This window comes from Danio rerio, chromosome 5 (assembly GCF_049306965.1).
Source record: "Danio rerio strain Tuebingen ecotype United States chromosome 5, GRCz12tu, whole genome shotgun sequence".
Lineage (NCBI taxonomy): Eukaryota > Metazoa > Chordata > Actinopteri > Cypriniformes > Danionidae > Danio > Danio rerio.
Window position 1 is genome coordinate 8,304,476 of NC_133180.1, and position 12,953 is coordinate 8,317,428.

The window sequence follows — 12,953 nt, forward strand, 5'->3', positions numbered from 1 at the left end:
AACTCGTGCTGCTGCATTCTGGAGCAGCTGAAGAGGCTTGATAGAGTTTCTTCCCCTTCCACCTCTACTTCCCATCCTTTTTTTCCGATAGGGCGACATGGTGGCCTAGTGGCTAGCACTGTCACCTCAAAACAAGAACACCGCTGATCCAACCTCCTATCAGACCGGCTGGCCTTACTGTGCGGAGTTTCTATGTTTTCCTCATGTCCGCGTGGGTTCCGGTTTCCTCCCACCATCCAAAAACATACACCATAGCCAATCGACTAAACCAAATTATCACCCAAGATAACCTTACACTTCTCACACTGCGATAAGCAGTAAGGGAGCCCTGGGTTCGAGAATATTAGGAACTCAGGGCTCTCTTTTGGGACAGTATGCCAATGTGTTATGATTATCAGCTAAGTGTGAACTCTTAAAAATACCTTAGAAACGGTATAGCAGAACTCTTTTAAAACCTTGACTTTACCAAATCCTTGATTATACCTTGAAAACAGATATTGTCCCATGCCTACTGTCTGTATAGTCATGCAAACACTTTTTTGTAGAGCAAGTAGTTAGACCACTTTCTGCTGTTTATTATTCCTAGCCATTTACTCTTGTAGCCCAAGACCGGTTACTCACTGAAGCTAAGCAGGGCTCAGCCTGGTTAGTACCTGGATGGGAGACCACATGGGTCCAGAAAAAAGCCACTAGGTTGCTGTTGGAAGTGGTGTTAGAGAGGGGGTGCTCAAACTGCGCTCTGTGTAAGTCCTAACGCCCCAGTATAGTGAAGGGGACTCTATACTGTCAGTGGGCGCCGTCTTTCGGATGAGACGTTAAACCGAGGTCCTGACTCTCTGTGGTCATTAAAAATCCCCTGGCACTTCTAGTAAAGAGCAGGGGTGTAACCCTGGTGTCCTGGCCAAAGTCCCTTAATCGGCCCTTACGATCATGCCTCCCAATCATCCCCATCCACTAAATTGGCCCCATCACGGTCTCTCCACTCCACCAATAGCTGGTGTGTGGTGAGCGCACTGGCGCCGCTGTCGTGTGGCTGCCGTCGCATCATCCAGGTGGATGCTGCACACTGGTGGTGGTGTGGAGAGACGCCCCTCATGATTGTTAAGCGCTTTGGGTGTATGGCCATACACAATAAATGTGCTATATAAATACACAGTACATTACCTTCTATAGGCGACTGAATCCAAAGTTCTAAACAATCGCAAAAACCAGTGCACTTCTGTATTGAAGAATAAGGTCAATACTACTGATTTGTCCTATTTTGTATTTCCTGATATTATTAACTGAGATTTCTTCCCAATTTAAATTAAAAATTTGTTTTATGTTGTTGCATATGATAAAAAAAACTCTCATGGTTTCAGTATTCGTATTTAAACAGCACAATAGCAATGTTTTAACTTAAACTAGGTTAAATAACACAGATTTTCAACATTTGGTGAAAAAAAAAGTCCTAATTTGAGAACTTCACTACAACATTTTCACACAAAAAAGTACCGTTTTTTTATTGGTCTGTCAAGGTCTGTCTAGCAAACACATAAGACCAGCGAGTGAGTGTGTGTGTGTGTTTGTGTGTGTGTGTGTGTGTGTGTGTGTGTGAGAAAGAGAGTCTGTTGTATAGATTAAACACTGAGTGATTTCAAAGCCGGACCTCCAACTGTGTGCAAAACAAGTGTTAGGCAGCTGAGAGTCTGATAGCAGAATACGAAACAAGAAACACACACACACACACACACACACACACACACACACACACACACACACACACACACACACACACACACACACACACACACACACACACACACACACACACACACACACACACACACACACACAGAAACACCTGGCTGACCATTTGCTACCGTCGCTACGGCCAAACATGAGCTTTGCAAAAGCCTGACAATAAAATCCCACATACAGAAGAATTCAATTCAATTCAAGTGTGTTTCTATAGAGCTTTTCACGATAATTATTATTTCAAAGCAGCACATTGTTGCATTATAATCAAATCTAAAACAGTTAAGGTTATTACTTGCCATAAATTTATTAATTACTAATAATTTTAACTAGTTAACTAGTAACTAATAGTTTTAAAAAGTTAAAGTTATTATACTGTATATAACCAATGGCGAGGCAGTGGCGCAGTAGGTTGTGCTGTCGCCTCACAGCAAGAAGGTCGCTGGTTAGAACCTCGGCTCAGTTGGTGTTTCTGTGTGGAGTTTGCATGTTCTCCCTGCCTTCGCGTGGGTTTCCTTCGGGTGCTCCAGTTTCCCCCACAGTCCAAAGGCATACGGTACAGGTGAATTGGGTAGGCTAAATTGTCCGTGGTGTATGAGTGTGTGTGTGTGAATGTGTGTGTGTAGATGTTTCCCAGAGATGGGTTGCGGCTGGAAGGGCATTCGCTGCGAAAAAACTTGCTGGATAAGTTGGCGGTTCATTCCGCTGTGGCGACCCCAGATTAATAAAGGGACTAAGCCGACAAGAAAATGAAAGAATGAATGAATATATACCTATAGGTAACCAGCTGTTATATAGTATTACCACTATATAGTGTACTTTATTAGTATATATACTAATAAATTATGAGCATACTAATAATTATGAGCATTAAGCTATTATATATGAGTGTTAAGCTATTAAATAATAGTGGCGGTTTAGATTGAGAGTATCTGTTTGCTTATTTATGTGTATATGGAGTGAGGCTTGTAACTTTTATTGAAATAATGTTTTCAAGAAACAACTAAAAACTCAACTATTTAGTCTCCACTTCACTTCCTAATCTGCAATTGCCTCTCTGGATATACCACTAACTGTACTAAAAAAAAATAAAAAATATTAAATTACTAAAATATTACTAATACTTTCCTTCTTAGACTGTACAGACCTGAAACTTGCCTATAGCACTTATTCATTGTTGCTCTTATAGTTGTGTAAATTGCTTCCTTGTCCTCATTTGTAAGTCGCTTTGGATAAAAGCGTCAGCTAAATGACTAAATGTAAATGTAAATAATTATTTGTTTTTCGTATGTTGTATTGTATTGTCCATGTTTGTGATGACTGCAGCTGAGGGCGAAAGCCCAAGACAAATTTCCCTAACTGGGACAATAAAGTTTTACCTTACCTTACCTTACTATATAACTACTATATAATATATAGAATATAACAATAATAATAATAATAATATTCTATATAATATGATAGTTAGTATAACTATAGAAGAATGGCAGAACATGTGCACTGGCATGCTTCATATGAAAGAAACATGACATATATGATGACTTTAATTTCAGTTATTTGTAACCAACACAGACATCAATGAGAGACTCTTAACAGCTCCTAGTTCACAAAAAAAAAAACAACAAGTACTCCTTTTAGCCTTTATGAATGTCTTATCTCCGTTGTGAACAGAATGAGATATTTTGAAGAATGTTGGGAACTTGTTGGAATCCAGTAGCCATTGATGGTATTAGTAGTGGACAACTATGGCTGTGTCTGAAATTACCTACTAAAGCGTTTACTACAAGACCGTTGGAAAGGTATGTTCTACTTACTTAGTATGAATGTGAGTATGACTTGAATTCAGACGTACTACATCTGCCATCAGTCCTACCCGCATCTGTTCAATTTATGAGTTATCTTATGTGGCATCATGGGATAGGGTAGCTTCCTTCTGATGCACACTTCAAAATCTCACCAGAAGTAGTAGGTCAACCACATACTTCTCGCTTACTGTTTTTTGAATATTATAAATTCAGACATACTACTCTGCTTGCATACTGTTTGTACTACAGTATGGAAGTGTGTAGTCTATTTTAGTTTTGTTTTGCTTTGAATGGCATTTTTTTTCAAACAAAAAAACTTAATTACATTTGTTGCCAATTCCGGCATAAAAAATAAAGGCCTGCACTTAACACAAATTGAAAATTCATTTTAAAATCTGGGCTCGAAAATTTAATACCTCGTCAGATGACGTTTATTACTTTTGAATACTTTTTAATGGCCTTAATTTTGGCCAATTTTATTTACTACCTTTTACAACCCCGCGGAGACCCTGGAAGTAGTAAAGTAGGTCATCCGGGTACTTCTCGCATACTTTTTCGAGTACTATGAATTTGAACATACCACATGTTTCACATACTGTTTTCGATAGGGTGCAGTCAACTTTTGTTTTGTTTTGTTTTGTATTGTTATATTAGAATGGCATTATTTTAAACAACAGTTTAAAAACTAAATAAAATTAAATAACATTTGTTGCCAATTCTGGCATAAAATCCCATACTGTCACACTAAATTTACAAAAAAAAAAAAAAAGGTTCAGGTTCAAGTGACCTATCCGCGTCAGTTGCGTCAATTCACTTCAGAATCTCCCCGGAATTAGTAGGCCATCCGGGTACTTCTCGCATACTGTAAACACTGTACTACTCATTTCACTTCTTGTTTTTAACGGACTATATAATATGGAAGTATGGCCTTTTGTTGAAGCCTTTCTGTTTTGTTTTGTTTTTTCTTGCTATTTTTCTTGTTTCTGTTTTTGTTCTGTTTTTCTTTTTCAGTTTTTGTTGCATTTTGTTTCTGTTCTATTACCATTTTTTGTTCTTTTTCTTTCTGTTTCAGTTTTTGTTTTGTTTCTGTTCTGTCTTTTGTTCTGTTTTTGTTTTGTTTCTGTTTTTGTATCATTTTGTTTGGTTTTGTTTCTGTTTTTGTTGTTTCTATTTTTGTTCTGTCATTCTGTTTTGATTTTTGTTTTGTTTTTGTTTCTGTTTTTGTTCTGTTTTGCCAACTTATCCATCATATGTTTTTTTTTTACGCAGCGGATGCCCTTCCAGTTGCAACCCATTACTGGGAAACACCCATACACACTCATACACTACGGACAATTTAACCTACCCAATCCACCTGTCCCACATGTTTTTGGACTGTAAAACCCATGCAAATGCAGGGAGAACATGCAAACTCCACACATAAACTTTAAATGGCCCAGCTGAGGCTCGAGATAGCAACCTTCTTGCTGTGAGGCGAATGTGCTATCCACTGCCCCACTTTGCTGCCCCAATCAAAACTAAAACAGAACAGAAACAGAAAGAAAAACAAAACAAAAATAGAAACAACACAAAAACCGAAACAGAATGAAAGTGAGAGTGCATGGCTGTTTCCCAGTACTGTGTTGTGGCTAGAAGGGCATCTGCTGCATAAAACATATGCTGGAATAGTTTCATTCTGCTGAGACACCGCCTGATAAATAAGTGACCAAGCCGAAGCAAAATGAATGAATGATGAATAATACTGAACCACTTTGATGATGGACTTTGGCTGAGGAATTTCAGAATGACCAAAACAACATTTCGAATATTTTACAATGTGCTCAAAACACTGATTTGTCCATTACTGCTGTCTCATCACACAAAATCACATTACCTTTTACGAATGATCAAATTTAATCTGTAAATGTGTTTCCATAATTTTTTTCTTATTAGTCAACAAAATCATCCTACATGAAGGATCTTAAATCTTACTGTTTTATGACAACAGTCTCTCCATCAGAAAAGATCTCCAAAGATGCCGTTTTACATTGTAAAAATATCAGTGTTTTATAAAACAAATGATGACAGCAGAAGTCAATAATTTACATGAATTATTTAGCCTGACATGTTTACTGCTACAAAATATTGTAAATGTTTCTCAAATAAAATTAAATTGTGTACAAAGGGGAAAAGGTTTTGTTTTTAACCCAGGCGTTTTAAAAGAGTATATGTTAGAGCAGTAATCTCAATATCGTGATACCTTGAAACAGTGATATATATATATCCAATGTTGTCATACCGTCACAATCTTATACTGGCCCATGCCTACTCAGTTGGGCACATACATTTTCTCTAAATGCATTTATATCTTGGCATTTCCATTATTGTTCATATATTTCCATTTTTATTATGATATTCCAAAATGCGCATAAAAATTGGTGAACGGAAACGGTTTCCAACATTCTTCAAAAATTCTCTTTTTATTTTCAAAAACAAACAAACAAAAGATCAAGTAGCTTTGCAACAAGTGAAGGCGGAGTAAATGATGGCATACAGTTACATTCAGAATAGATTTTAAAGTACTATTACTTGTCTGTAAATCACTAAATGGCCCAGGACCTCAATACTTTACAAATATGCTCACTGAATACAAACCTAACAGATTACTCAGATCTTTAGGATCAAGTAAACCAGAAATTCCAGGAGTTCAGTCAAAGCTGCATGAATCAGCCTTCAGCTACTAACAGCGCCCCCTGCTGCTGGAGTCAGCTTCCAGAAATGATCAGATGTGCTCCAACATTAGACGCATTCAAATCAAGACTGAAAACACATCTGTTTATCTGTGCCTTTACTGAATGAGCACAGTGAAACGTCCAACAGACCACACTATTGTGTCTTTCTTTTCTTTTTCATTCTTTTATAACCTGTTTCAACACATTTTAATCTGTTTTTATATTATTTGTTTTTATACAAGCTGACTTTTTTATTCCTGTTTATGCAAAGCACTTTAATTTGCCACTGTGTATGAAATGTGCTATATAGAGTTAAAGTCAGAATTATGAGCCCCCCTGAATTATTAAACCCTGTTTGTTTTTCCCCAATATCTGTTTAACGGAGTGAAGATTTCTTCAACACATTTCTAAACATAATAGTTTTAATAACTCATCTCTAATAACTGATTTATTTCATCTTTGCCATGATGACTAAATAATATTTGACTAGATATTTTTCAAGACACTTCTATACAGCTTAAACTGACATTTAAAGGCTTAACTAGGTTTATTAGGGTTAACTAGGCAGGCTAGGGTATTTAGGCAAGTTATTGTATAACGATGGTTTGTTCTACAGTCGAAAAAAAAAGGTGATTAAAAAAATTAATAACTGCTTTTATTGTAGCCGAAATAAAACAAATAAGACTTTCTCCAGAAGGAAAAATATTATCAGATATTCTGTGAAAATGTCCTTGCTCTGTTAAACATAATTTGGGAGATATTAAAAAAATGATATATTCAAAGGGGGGCTAATAATTCTGTAAACTGTAAATAAACTTGCCTTGCCTTACTGCTTTCCCAAATCTAGCAGATTTGAGACTAAATGGAAAACAAATGGAAACTTTAACTTAGTTAAACTGCTTCTCAAGTGCTTCACAAATGTCTCCTTTAAAGTTTCAATATGCTATAATGTGTTCAATCATACAAACACACCAAAATCTGCAACCAACTGTCAAAGTGAACTATATAAAGTATCATAAACAACCAAGAACAACATACCAGCTATTCACATCCACTTTTTAGATTTTAAAGGGCTAGTTCACCCCAATAAATAAGAATTTACTCATTATTTACACACCCTCAAATGGTTCTGAAACTTTGAGTTTCTGTTGAACGCAAAAAAAAAACAATTTACATGATTTTTGTAATCATGCCAAGACAACTGTCAATGTGAACTATTTAAAGTATTATAAACAACCAATATTAGCTTTTAAAGGGATAATTCACTAAAACAATGACAATTTACTCATTATTTACACACCCTCAAGTGGTTTTAAAACTTTTACTTTCTGTTAGACACCAAAAAAAAAACATGATAATAAAAATGACAAACACAATGAACAAACACTATGGATGTCAATGGTTACCTGATTCAAACATTTTTTTCTAAATATCTTCTGTGTTTTTTTAAAAGAAAAGGTTTGGTAAATGGTAATTTTGAGATTTTGGGTGAACTATCCCTTTAATGCATAATATAAAACAAAAAAACTGTCTAGTCTATATTTTAATTCACCTTAAGAAATTCAACATCTTGATGCACAGGCAAAACAAGTAACAACTCAGCTAAAGTATCCAAATGCGAATGTGTGTGGCGATCCGTACAGCAGCTGCCCTACAAATCCAGCATTAGAAACACGCATAAATGTTGTAAAATGTTGACACTCACCCAAGTTTTCCTCCACGAGTCCCAGAAGCCCAATGAGCAGCACACACAGCCAACGCAAGCAGCTCCTATAGAGATCCATCGTGCGTCTGCAGAACTCCAGTGAGCCAGAGAATCCCTCAGCTCTATGTGTGTGTGTCCTCTACAGAATGTGAGAAACTGCACACCCCACAGCAGCCTCGATCACAGCTTCACACCGACTGAGAGAGAGACATAGAGAAAGAAAGAGAGAGAGAGAGAGAGAGAGAAGGAGAGGGAGAGAGAGACAGAGGGGAGGGGATTATTCACAGTCTTACACACAGTAGCTTCAGTGTAGTTTGTCCAAGCTCCGCCCCCCACCACTTTTTTAACCACACCCCCATGTTTTCACCTCACCCTCCCTTTGCATTTTTTTTAAAAACCATCCAAACACACCGTTTGCAGGGAATACTAGTATACAGTGTGCTGGTACAGTGTGCAATGAGTTGCTTTAAAAGTGATGTAATTGTTATATTTATTAGATTAGCATTAATTCTGGGGCACAGAAGCGGAAACAAATTATTATCAATATATTTGTGAAATGAAAAACTGCATAATATAATGTATTGTAATGTAATGTAATAAAAAGCTCAACTTTTAACTAAATATATATTTTATTCAAGTATTTTGATATGGTATTTTATTTATAACACACAACACTATTATGCATTTTATTTAATTATTTAAAAAAAATAAATTGATAGAAATTAATATAAAATAATAAATATAACATAATATAATATAATAAATTAAAATATAATATAAAAGCTTAAATTATACCTCATTATTTTGCCTTAATATTTTTATTTTTTCTATTTGTTTATTATTTTATGTTACTTTTTTATAAAACAACATTAAAATGCATCTATAGTCGATTAATAAATTAAAATTAAATTGATGAAAGTTTTTAAATATGATAAAAAATAAACCATAAAAGGCATTTACAATCAATTATTAAATTAACGTAACTTGATATAAGCTGACATTAATATAATATAATATCATATAATAAAAGACTTAACTTATACCTCAATATTATGATATATTGTTTTATTTTGTTACTTTATTTAAAAAAGAAACAATAAAATGCATTTATAATCAAATATTAAGTCTAAATTAAATTTAAACAGTTCATAGTTATTATAAAGTAGACCTCATAATAAAATATATTTATTTATTTTATTTATAAAAAAAAATAACATTAAATTGCATTTAATTAATTGTTAATTATTATTATTGTTTATAATATAATATAATACAAAGCTTAACTTATACCTCTTTATTGTACCTCAAAATAAAAATATACAATTTATTTGCTATTTATTTTATGTTAATTCATTCATAATCAACATTAAATGTATTTATAATCAATTATTAAATTTAAATTAAATTAATAGAGTTTTATAATATCACAATAAAATACTTAACTTATATCTCATAAAATATTCAATTTTAATTTAATTTATTTTAATTGAATTATTTTTTTATATTTTTATTTAATTTTTTTTAATTTTATTAAATTTAAAATTTTTGGTATTTAATTTATTTTACTTTTTGTCACATTTATTTCAATTTATTTTATCATAATTTTAGTTTAGTTCAGTAGAGTGACAGCCTGCTTAAATAAGGAGCATTTTCCATAATTCATTGCACAGTACAAAACATTATTAAGAGTATAGCATCATTTTAAACAACAATTTAAAAACTAAAATGAAAACTAAAATGAAATGCAAATAAAAGATAATTTTTGTTAATTTTGCCATAAAAATCCCCTTACTGGCATACTAACAACAAAAGCACCGTAATACTGTGGTAACTGCAGTTATTGGAATTACAGAATAGACAGCAGAAAATTCAAGAAAAGACCCCTAAACTAAAACTAACACACAAGCAAAACAAAGAGCGAGAGAGGTCAAAGGAACACTGCTCCCTCTCACTGAGGTTTCTGGATAACCAATCAACCAGTAAATCTGTGAAACACACACATACACACACACACACACACACACACACATAACGAGGTGTAATGGAGGTCATCATTATGCTTTGACCTTTGACTCTTCTGCCAATTTGTACTAGGCTGACCTTTAGCCTATATCAAGCTCGTCCAAATGAAGCTGAAGTAAAACAAAAACTTTTACAGCAAAGAAAAATACAAGCATGTAAGCTCTGGTAAATTTGGCTGTGACTTGTATTATACAGCACCACCCTAGACAATATTTCACTTTAAACTATTAAAAAAGGTTATAAAAAGTTACTTTTTTTTACTTTTCAAGGTTAAACATTTTTTAAAAAAAATAAATAAATCAACATCCCATAATGCAATTCAAATGCAGAAATAAACAGAATTAAAATTAGATAAAAAAAAAACATGAATCACAAAATACGGAAAACAGCTAATTTATCGATATACAATAATATCAATAAATAAGTATTGAACACGTCAACATTTTTCCTAAAAAAAACATATTTCTAAAGGTGCTGTTGACTTGTAATTTTCACCAAATGTTTATAACAAAAATTAATTAATTAATTAATAAAAAAATTCACAATATGCAAAGAAAACAAATCTAATTAGATTACAAACAAAGTTATGTGTAAAGAATTAAATGACGCAGATATAAAGTATTGAACACATGAAGAAAGGGAGGTGTAGAAAGGCAGTGAAAGACCAGACAGCAGCTGGAATCTCTAATTCCTCATTCACTCTGGCAGCGACTTTGTAGCTGCCTGTCGCTCTGGGTGGCGACCTGCAGCAAACGCAGGTCTGTGTAGGTCTACAGCACAGAGAATACAACCAGCCTTTGAACGAGCTGAGAAAGGATCACGTGAGCTCTACTGGTGCTCCAATTGGCTGTTGCTCAAGAAAGTCACTCTTCATTTGCATAAAGTTGAAGGATTCTCAGCTTTGACACATAACTCAATATGCCCACCTGGTCGCCAACGGCCGATGTTGCTCGCGTTGACGAATGTCGCCGGAAGTCGATCTCTCTCTATTGAAATGAATGGTCGATTGTCGCTTTGCCGCTGCGAGTCACTCGTAGTGTGAATAAGGCTTAAGAAGTTCTTCAGCAACCCTATGTGCTTCATCAGTGTAAATGAATATCAGCTGCTTCAGTCCAACATCTACATTAGCAGGAGGATGAAGATGAACCCAGGGTGGACATTCAGCAAAACAAAGATCCAAAACACAGCCAAGGAAACTCTCAAATGCTTTCAGAGAAAGAAAATCTGTAGAATGGCCCAGCATATCTTGAATCAAACAGAAAATTCAAAATAAAGATCAGATTTGATAGACGAGACCCACAGAACCATCAAGATTTTCACTCTGTTGAAGTCTGTGACTTCATTCTCCATATGAGAGGCGTCTTTGCTGCCATCACCTACAAAGCCTTTTGCATAAAGTATTAAAAACATTTCAGTAGCTTCAGTTATTACACTCATTTTTCTGTTTTTTTTTTGTTTGTATTGTTTGGGTTTTTACCAAAATCTGGTTCAACTCCATATCAACAGCTCCTTTAGAGATAAAATTCCCAGGAAAAAACATGACATGTTCAATACTTATTTTCCCCACACTCTAAGAAATAAAGCTACAGGAGCTGTCCCCGGACCTTTTCAAAAGGTATATATTTATACCTGAAGGGTCAATAATGGCCAGTTTTCACTGAGTGGTACGGTATGGTTCGGTTTAGTTCAGTACCACTTTTTGGTCACCCTTTGCAAAGGGTACCAAGCAGGCCAAAGAGTACCCTAAGGCAGAGCAAGACGCGCAGCTGAACGCTATAGGTTTACAGACACACGTTACATGCAGAAGTGGGAGAATGAAAACAAAGGAGCCGTCATGTTTTAAATACACAGCCGAGACATTACACCGTAATTATACATATCATAACCAGCCAAGGTCGACCCGAGCTCAAAAAAAACCTTGTCGTTGTCTTGATGAACAGCCACAAAGCCAAGAAAAAGAGCTGGTTCTACCCTGTGCCCTGTAGTTTTTTACGAGCCCGTCTAAAGCGAGAGTGGTTTTGCCTTCTTGCATGTGCTCACGTGTGTGTCTATATCTGAAATAACAAACTTCTTGAGCTGATAATAACATGTGCATGATTATTAAAGTGCTTCCGACATCCATTCCGACAAACGCCATAGTGAAGAGTGAAAAAAACAAAGGAGAAGCCCGACAAAACACAGGAGCAAATTGTTTCAGCATCCTGAATCATGAACAAACTACCATATTTATCATCGCCTTTTGGGCTATTATGAACTCAGGAATGACGGAATTACTTTCTAACTAAGGTCACATGTTCTGGTGAAGATTACAGACACAGATGAGAGGCCTGCACTGACTGTAAGCTATATGTTGTGTGTTGTTTTTGAACCCAAATAAGGACTAAGGGTGCTTTCACATCTGTAGTTCGCTTCATTTGGTCCGGACCAAGGGTAATAAAAGATACATTGTTGCATCTTCTGCCGTCTTTGGGTCGTTTTCACACCACACTGCTGGCTTTGGTCCGAACCAGTTGAAATGAACCAAAATGCAGTCATCTGACAAAATCCACATCTCTCATTGGCCAGATGTTGTTGAACATACGTATTTCCTAAACTGCTTATTGATTGGTCAGAATTCACATGCGGGAAAATGCCAATGAACTCCCGCACGTAAACAAAACCGGCAGACACAAAATGTACTTTTTACTCTGGAGGGACGACTGCGCTGACTGATTGTATGCCTGCTTTAGACAAACTTTAAATTTCGAGAATGAAGCGCGGCTGCGGCTGGAAAACAGTGTTTTAATGCGTCGCTCGTCACTTCAGGAGGAGCGGTGAATTAATTTAGCTAAACTGCCACATGGTCATCTTGCGAAAATATTAGCAACGATCCATCAGGTAATGTTTTCCCCTCTGTTGGTAAAGCGCTGTCAACAAATATATTTCCTCCATATCCCATAATGCACAGCGCATCGGCCTACGGCAGCTGGATTA

At 35.4% G+C, this 12,953-nt stretch overlaps 1 protein-coding gene across 2 annotated transcripts in view; it reads right to left on the minus strand.

The window, feature by feature from the left end:
- bmpr1ba (bone morphogenetic protein receptor, type IBa) overlaps positions 1 to 12,953 on the minus strand; it is a 144,831-nt gene that overhangs the window by 62,052 nt on the left and 69,826 nt on the right. For both annotated transcript variants that reach the window (XM_021476002.3, NM_131457.2), the window contains one exon: positions 7,959 to 8,155. In XM_021476002.3, coding sequence (XP_021331677.2) covers positions 7,959 to 8,037 — 79 coding nt within the window. In that variant the 5' untranslated portion in view covers positions 8,038 to 8,155. The remainder of the gene's footprint in view (positions 1 to 7,958; positions 8,156 to 12,953) is intronic.